This window comes from Salmo salar, chromosome 04 (assembly GCF_965601325.2).
Source record: "Salmo salar chromosome 04, fSalSal1, whole genome shotgun sequence".
NCBI lineage: Eukaryota > Metazoa > Chordata > Actinopteri > Salmoniformes > Salmonidae > Salmo > Salmo salar.
Window position 1 is genome coordinate 14,247,458 of NC_138294.1, and position 9,435 is coordinate 14,256,892.

The 9,435-nt window shown below is 41.2% G+C and overlaps 1 protein-coding gene across 1 annotated transcript; it reads right to left on the reverse strand.

Moving 5' to 3' along the window:
• Positions 1 to 306: 306 nt before the first annotated feature.
• Positions 307 to 4,200, reverse strand: LOC106602241 (uncharacterized). The gene is made up of 6 exons (XM_014194757.3): positions 3,890 to 4,200; positions 3,624 to 3,725; positions 2,536 to 2,748; positions 2,273 to 2,415; positions 2,100 to 2,200; positions 307 to 904 (listed from the first exon to the last, which is right to left on the reverse strand). The coding sequence occupies exons 1-6, from the start codon at positions 4,104 to 4,106 to the stop codon at positions 748 to 750; spliced, it is 933 nt and encodes a 310-aa protein (XP_014050232.2). The 5' UTR covers positions 4,107 to 4,200; the 3' UTR covers positions 307 to 747.
• Positions 4,201 to 9,435: the final 5,235 nt, after the last annotated feature.

Here is a 9,435-nt window from a genome sequence, read left to right on the forward strand (position 1 = left end):
GTATGCATCAGACAAAGGTTTTTGCTTAGCACCATTACCTCGGATTCGCATCATCGCACTTCCACAATGTTTTGTGGAACATAACTAGCCTATTGGTAGACAGGAAGCTTCAATCAGGAAATAAGTAGGAATTGTATTAATATGCTCATACAAACATGTAAACGAGTGTGTTTGTGTGTGTTTGGTATTATAACAGCAAAATTATACATTTTCATTGTTAAATGTATTCTGTTGAATCCACAGTACTAACTTCATGTTGTGTCTGATAATGTGTGAAACATAACTACTGGGACACAGGAACCATAATCAGGAAATAAGTTTGACTTTTATTAATATGCTAATACAAACAAATAAAACATGCGTGTGCGTGTGTGTGGGTTTGAGAGCGAGAGAGAAAGAGAGGAAAGAGAGAAAGAGAGAGAGAGAGAGAGAGAGAGAGAGAAAGAGAGAGAGAGAGAAAGAGAGAGAGAGAGAGAAAGAGAGAAAGAGAGAAAGAGAGAGAAAGAGAGAGAGAGAGAGAGAGAGAGAGAGAGAGAAAGAGAGAGAGAGAGAGAGAGAGAAAGAGAGAGAGAGAGAGAGAGAGAGAGAGAGAGAAAGAGAGAGAGAGAGAGAGAGAAAGAGAGAGAGAGAGAGAGAGAGAAAGAGAGAGAGAGAGAGAGAGAGAGAGAGAGAGAGAGAGAGAGAGAGAGAGAAAGTTGTGTGCACTGAAGGTTGCTGTACGTGCTACAGTATGTTGTCATGGTGATGTTAAAGCACTTTCTCACAAATCCAGTGAAGTTTCATCTCACATGACAAGTCATTCCACACCTTCAGAGGACTCTGATCTGTGCGTATCTCAACACAGTCCTCCTCACCATTTTCTGGTTTGCCACCACCACTATCAGGCTGTGGGTCATACCAGTACCTACAGGGTTAAAAACAGTCAGATATCATGGTTAATACCAGTACCTACAGGGTTAAAAACAGTCAGACATCATGGTTAATACCAGTACCTACAGGGTTAAAAACAGTCAGATAGCATGGTTAATACCAGTACCTACAGGGTTAAAAACAGTCAGACATCATGGTTAATACCAGTACCTACAGGGATAAAAACAGTCAGATAGCATGGTTAATACCAGTACCTACAGGGTTAACAACAGTCAGATATCATGGTTAATACCAGTACCTACAGGGTTAAAACAGTCAGATATCATGGTTAATACCAGTACCTACAGGGTTAAAAACAGTCAGATAGCATGGTTAATACCAGTACCTACAGGGTTAACAACAGTCAGATATCATGGTTAATACCAGTACCTACAGGGTTAAAAACAGTCAGATGTCATGGTTAATACCAGTACCTACAGGGTTAAAAACAGTCAGATGTCATGGTTAATACCAGTACCTACAGGGTTAACAACAGTCAGATATCATGGTTAATACCAGTACCTACAGGGTTAAAAACAGTCAGATATCATGGTTAATACCAGTACCTACAGGGTTAACAACAGTCAGATATCATGGTTAATACCAGTACCTACAGGGTTAAAACAGTCAGATATCATGGTTAATACCAGTACCTACAGGGTTAACAACAGTCAGATATCATGGTTAATACCAGTACCTACAGGGTTAACAACAGTCAGATATCATGGTTAATACCAGTACCTACAGGGTTAAAACAGTCAGTTATCATGGTTAATAGCAGTACCTACAGGGTTAAAAACAGTCAGATGTCATGGTTAATATCGGTACCTACAGGGTTAAAAACAGTCAGATTTACATTTTAGCAGACGCTCTTATCCAGAGCGACTTACAGTAGTGAATGCATACATTACATTTCATACATTATTTTTCTGTGCTGGCCCCCCGTGGGATTCGAACCCACAACCCTGGCGTTGCAAACACCATGCTCTACCAATTGAGCTACAGGGAAGATATCATGGTTAATATCAGTACCTACAGGGTAAACAACAGTCAGACATCACAATCTTAAATAATATACAGACATGTTTCATCTTACAGTTAACTTTGTTGACTGATGCCATCAATGACAATAACCTGTATAGAAAAAGGTTGAAAGGAGCCTTATTGACAGATTAGTAATCATCTCTCACCCTGTGGTCAGTGTTGTGCCGTCCACCCATTTCCAGGTCCCCTCATTAACAGAGTCAGTCAGACCAATCCAGACTCTCTTCTTGAGGTTGATGAGAAACTTCTGTTGTTGAGAAAGATAAATATATATTCATATGTTTGATCATATCTAACCGTCTCTCTCTCTCTCTCTCACCTGTTCCTCATCACTGTTTATGATCACCAGGTCTGCTCCTCTCTCCAGACAGTCCTTTCTGCTCGTATTCCAGGTTTTAGTCTCAGTAGACAGGAAGTACCACATGGATTCAAACTTCTGCCAGCCAGCAGGACAGGTTTGTTCTACAAGATGATTAACATTAATTTCCTTCAACTTATCAAACTGGACACTTAATGTAAGAATATAGACTCATGATCAGATGTGTGTTGTTAATGACAATTTATTACTGTATGTTTACTCACTGCAATTGTTAAGACTCCCGCTAAGAAAATCTCTCTCAGTCTGTAGCTGATCTCTCTCTTTAGTCAGGTTGTTATAACTGGTCTGTATCTGGTCTCTCTCTTTAGTCAGGTTGTTGTAGCTGGTCTGTAGCTGGTTTCTCTCTTTAGTCAGGTTGTTGTAGCTGGTCTGTAGCTGGTCTCTCTCTGCAGATGAGTTCTTTGAGACGTTGCTGTCTGCAACAACAATAAAGAAAAAGTTGCTCACTAAAATAGATCACATCAGAACTACTAAATCTGAATTATAAGAACTATTTAAACAGTGTACAAAAATATAAATGTAAAGTGTTGGTCCCATGTTTCATGAGATGAATTAAAAGATCCCAGAAACGTTTCATATGAACAAAAAGCTTATTTCTCTCAAATGTGTTTACATCCCTGTTAGTCAGCATTTATCCTTTGCCAAGATAATCCATCCACCTGACAGGTGTGGCATATCAAGAAGCTGATTAAACAGCATGATCATTACACAGGTGCACCTTGTGCTGGAGACAATAAAAGGCCACTTTAAAATGTGTAGTTTTGCCACAGATGTTTCAAGTTTTGAGGGAACGTGCATCTGGCATGCTGACTGCAGGAATGTCCACCAGAGCTGTTGCCAGATAAATTAATGTTCATGTCTCTACCCTAAGCTGCCTCCAATGTCATTTTAGAGAATTTGGCAGTACGTCCAACTGGCCTAACAACCGGAGACCACGTGTAACTACGCCAGCCCAGGACCTCCACATCCGGCTTCTTCACCTGTTGGATCGTCTGAGGGAGGGTGCTGAGGAGTATTTCTGTCTGTAATAAAGCCCTTTTGTGGGGAAAAACTCATTCTGATTGGCTGGGCCTGGTTCCCCAGTGGTTGGAACCTGGCTGCCAAGTGGGTGGACCTTTGCCCTCCAAGGTCCACCCATGGCTGAACCTCTGCCAGTCATGTGACATCCATAGATTAGGGCCTAATGAATTTATTTCAATTGATTGATATGAACTGTAACGCAGTAAAATCTTAGAAATGTTTCAGTGTTGCATTTATATTGTTGTTTAGTATAGATATACTGTAGACTTACATTGGACAGACAGGCCTATGATCCCAGCCAGTAGGAGAACACACAGCAGCCCCAGACACATGGCAGCAACTCCAGAGGGTCTCTTCCACCACTGAAAATGTACTGAATCACAAATTATTAAAGATCTTTGGTAATGTGTTTTACTGTATCACCCAGGATTGGGACAAATAAAGGTCTAGTACTACAGGATAATCTCACCTGTTTAATATATTGTGTGTGTCATTTATTTGCGTGTGTGTGTGTGACTGCGTGTGTGTGTGTGTTACCTGACTGCTGGTCTCCTGGTTCATTATTAGGAGCAGTGTCTGCTGTCTCTTCTCTCTTGGTGCTGGTCTCACCGTCTCTCAGGGTGTCTGCACTGACGTAGATATCCACAATCCTCTCCTCCATCAAACCTCTGTCTAACTTGACCTTCTTGTTCATATCTGGCTCAGCATAGATGGCCTCAGACATCTCCAATAACTTACTGTGTTTTCTGTCCATACTCAGGTTCTGGTCCTATCGTTGACCCTGTGTCTGTTTCTGTCTCTGCTCTGAGTCTGTGTCTCTGTCTCCGCTCTGTCTGAGACTAACTGTTTAAGATGTCATCCCCAGAATAAAAGGGAAATGTAGAAAGAGGAAGATGATGAAATAGTAACATGGTGGTTGAGGTTGGGACATTTTATTCTTCTTCAACTCTTGACACACAGCATGATGATAAGTAGTGATTACATTAATATATTCAAACCAAAAAAATGTGTGTGTGGTTTTCTGTTGTGGCAGTGGCGCAGCTCAGTTTGTAGCTAATCTCCACATTTTGCCATGAGGCTGAGAGAAAATGTTGCTGTTTTAGAGCTCAGGGATTCTTGAAAGACGGGACATTTACAACTTTCTTTCCACAAATATTTGTTTTAATATTAAAACCCCATCCAGCTCTCTGTCTCTGACACCTGTTCCTGTTCTCTGTTAATGATCACCAGAGGCCTCATCAACCGCAGATAGACACAAATCTGTTAGTAAACTATGCATAGTGCCATTTCCACGCAAAGTCTGAGATTTATATGAACGTTTGCTTGAATTAACGCACAGACATGACCATCCGTAGGAACAGTGAGTGCCAAGTGGTGGAATAAGGGAACTGCTTGAAATTGTAAAAGCAATAATTGAATTTGATTTCCATTGTCAATTAATGCAGCAGATCTTGACAGGCTGTGTGTAATCAAATGGTATTGGTCACATACAAATATTTAGCAGTTGTTGTTGCAGGTGTAGCGAAATGCTTGTGTTCCTAGCGCCAACAGTGCAAAGACTGCAATAATGGAAATGGAATTAGAGATGCCTGATGTTGCTCTGTTAGAAGATTTGGCACATGATGCATTTTACAAACCGTGTTTTTAGAGACCAGTGGGACATTTTTCCAGAAAGTACAGATTGGCTCATCGATGAGTGTAACGGCTTCGGTAGTCGGGTAGGAGGAATGAGGCGCAGGAAGCAGCGAACACAGGGAGTGGTGTTTTTAATCACACAGGATAAACAAAAGTTCCCAACCATAGGGAATAAAATACAACATAGACGACCAGGTAAAGCCGACGAACAACACTTCGTCAATGAACACAAATTAATCCCGCACAAACAACAGATGGGCCAGCTGAACTAAATACCCCCTCTAATAGCTAATTGGCCACAGGTGCCCAAAACCAAAAAAAGGGAAAACCAAAAAGGGATCGGTAGTAGCTAATAGGCCGGTGACGACGACCGCCAAGCGCCACCTGAGCAGGAGGGGGCGCCACCGTCGGTGGGAATCGTGACAATGAGCCAATGTTTTGGATGCAATCATCGGCAAAACAAACTGTAACATACAATATCCATACACCACCACCACAAACATGTAGAAATCAAGAGGGGTTTCTTTCCCATCAATGGATTCCCAAATACAAACGGATCAAAAGACGGCACTATGTGAACAGAAAAGGCTTCCACTCTTAATGTGCAGGTGATCGGTTATATGTCAACAAAAACGCTGCTGAATGTGGTTTTAAAGTGGCCCGTTGGAACCATGAATCGTTCATTCTGTAGAACAGCAATGTTGGTCTCTATACCTACTGGAAGGAGCTGTTGAGGATGGATGGCTTATTGGTGAGTGTTGACTACTCATTTCAAGTAGATTCACCACTGCTAAAGCAACTTCAATTATCCTCATGGTCCTCTCTTAGTTGTATATTCTCACAGGATTAAAGGGATGATTTTTACCATATTTAGTTCATTATGGGCGTTTCGTAATCCGAATAGCCAAGGTCCTGCACGAGCACTGAGGTTGAGAAAAAAGGGTATTCATCAAAGGTCGTCTCCTACTGGTGTGTGTATGAAGTTGGTGGGATTGTTTGATAAATCACACGTTTTCTATGCATACCAACATTCTAAATTCCGTTCTCATTGACAAAAATACGTTTGAAATACATGTAGAAAAATACATGTTTCCTGATCTTTCTTATAACTCTCAGATAGGAGAGAGTTTTCAGAACAAACCTCCTTTTGATCTTTTTTTGGGACTATTTTTATTTGTATTTTTTCTATTTCACCTTTATTTAACCAGGTAAGCTAGTTGAGAACTAGTTCTCATTTACAATTGCGACCTGGCCTAGATAAAGCAAAGCAGTGCTACACAAACAACACAGATTTACACATGGAATAAACAAACGTACAGTCAATAGCACAATAGAAAAGTCTATATACAGTGTGTTCAAATGAAGTAATATTAGGGAGGTAAGGCAATAAATAGGCCATAGTGGCAAAATTATTAAAATTTAGCAATTAACCACTGGAGTGATAGATGTGCAAAAGATGAATGTGCAAGTAGAGCTCCTGGGGTGCAAAGGAGCAAAAAAAGAAATAACAATATGGGGATGAGGTAGTTGGGTGGGCTATTTACAGATGGGCTATGTACAGGTGCAGTGATCTGTAAGCTGCTCTGACAGCTGATGCTTAAAGTTAATGAGGGAGATATGAGTCTCCAGCTTCAGTGATTTTTGCAATTTGTTCCAGTTATTGGCAGCAGAGAACTGGAAGGAAAGGCGGCCAAAGGAGGAATTGACTTTGGGGGTGACCAGTGAAATTGACCTGCTGGAGCTCCTGCTATGGGTGGGTGCTGCTATGGTGACCAGTGAGCTGAGATAAGGCGGGGCTTTACCTAGAAAATAATTATAGATGACCTGTAGCCAGTGGGTTTGGCGACGAATATGAAGCGAGGGCCAGCCAACGAGAGAATACAGGTCGCAGTGGTGGGTAGTGTATGGGGCTTTGGTGACAAAACAGATGGCACTGTGATAGACTGCATCCAATTTGCTGAGTAGAGTGTTGGAGGCTATTTTGTAAATGACATCGTCGAAGTCAAGGATTGGTAGGATAGTCAGTTTTACGAGGGTATGTTTGGAAGCATGAGTGAAGGATGCTTTGTTGCGATATAGGAAGCCGATTCTAGATTTCATTTTGGATTGGAGATGCTTAATGTGAGTCATGAAAGTTTACAGTCTAACCAGACACCCAGGTATTTGTAGTTGTCAACATATTCTAAGTCAGAACCGTCCAGGGTAGTGATGCTAGATGGGCAGGCAGGTGCGGGCAGCGATCGGTTGAAGAGCATGCATTTAGTTTTACTTGCATTTAAGAGCAGTTGGAGGCCACGGAAGGAGAGTTGTGTGGCATTGAAGCTCGTCTGAAGGTTTGTTAACACAGTGTCCAAAGAAGGGCCAGAAATATACAGAATGGTGTCGTCTGCGTAGAGGTGGATCAGAGAATCACCAGCAGCAAGAGTGACATCATTGATGTATACAGAGAAAATAACAACTATCTGTTGTTCCATGTAGTGAAATTGTTAATAAATGCGTTTGCATGGGCTAATAGCAGCAAGTCCAAAAATAATTTTTCAGCAAATATTTTTTTTATATATTTAATATATAAAATCAAATATCTAAATTATCCTTGGTATGACATTCTTAAAACAACCCCCCTGATGAAAAAGGGCTTAGACTATGATGGGTGGAGTAGTTTTGATAAATGAGGCCTCAATGCTGTTCCTCTCTTCATTCAGTCCCTTTTGCTGTCTCTCCAGTTTTTTGTCTTGGTCGAGATGTAGTACCAGCCCTCAAAATAATCTTTCTCCCTTTGTAGATGGTGTCTCTTTAGTCAAGTTGTTGTAGCTTGCCTGTAGGTGGTCTCTCTCCTCAGTCAGGTTGTTGTAACTGGTCTGTAGCTGGTCTCTCTATTTAGTCAGTTTGTTGTAATGGGTCTGTAGCTGGTCTGTCTCTTTAGTCAGGGTATTTTAACTGGTCTGAAGCTGGTTTCTCTCTTTAGTCTACTTGTTATAACTGGTCTGTAGTTGCTCTCTTTCCTCAGTAAGGGTGTTGTAACTGTCATGTAGCTGGCCATTCTGCAGATGTGTTGTGTCTGGTCTGATGTAGATATCCACAATCCTCTCCTCCATCTCACCTCTGTCAAACCTTAATGGTCATATCTGGCTTGGCATAGATGGCCTCACACATGTTCAACAATGTTTGTTGACTCCAGCTACAGTGTCTTAATGCAGGCTTTCCCAAACTCAGTCCTGGGGCCCCCCTTAGTGAACATTTTTGGTTTTGCCCTAGTACTACACAGCTGATTCAAATAACCAACTAATCATTAAGCTTTAATGATTTTAATTAGTTGTGTAGTGCTAGGGTGAAAAACTCATCGTGCACCCAGGGAAGGGCCCCCAGTACAGAGTGTCTGAGTCTGAAGCTTACTGTTGTAGGTGGGGATTTGTGGAACAGAAACATGTCATGGCTGGTTGTAGTTGGGACACTTTCTTCTTCGTTTCACCTTGTTATCTGATTCCTGAGAAACTTCCTGGTCTATTGGGGGAAGTTCCACCCACATACTGTGAAGCAACACAAACATAGACACATACACATGCATACACACACTAGATAACATAGGCACTATACACACACGTACACATGGATTTTGTGTTGTAGATATGTGGTAGTAGAGTAGGGGCCTGAGGGCACACACTTAATGTGTTGTCAAATCTGTTGTGAATGTAATGTTGTTAAAAAAATGTACGTCTTAATTTTGCTAGACCCCAGGAAGAGTAGCTGCTGCCTTGGCAGGAACTAATGGGGATACATAATAAATACAAATACATAGACCAGACACACACACCCTCTTATATGGTCTCTTACTACTCTATATCACTGATGAACATATAGGATGTTGGACATATTGAACATCTTAATAATGTCTCTGGATGCTTTCAAAAATAATGAATAACCATAACCAAAAACAATTTGAAATCTGTCAACTGCTTTGAGCATTTGGGACTATTCTATTGGTTCCATTAAGCCAAACAACCTCAACCAAGAACAGCTTAAGTATTTGGGTCGTATTTATTAGGCGCCAAAAAGAAGGAAGCAAACTGAAACAGGGAGGAACTAACTGTACCTGTCCAATAAGAAGAAAAAAAATCCATTGAGGTTGTTAAACATTTTGCTATGGTGTGCCCTAATGAATACGTGACCCAGGTCTGCTAATAACGACAGACAGACAGACAGACAGACAGACAGACAGACAGACAGACAGACAGACAGACAGACAGACAGACAGACAGACAGACAGACAGACAGACAGACAGACAGACAGACAGACAGACAGACAGACAGACAGACAGACAGACAGACAGACAGACAATTGAAGCTTTTAACCGATATAAGACACTTGTATGTACCTAAATGTTTAATATCCATAATTTTTATGATTATTTATTTGAATTGCGTCCCGCTGGCGTATTAATAAACCTGAT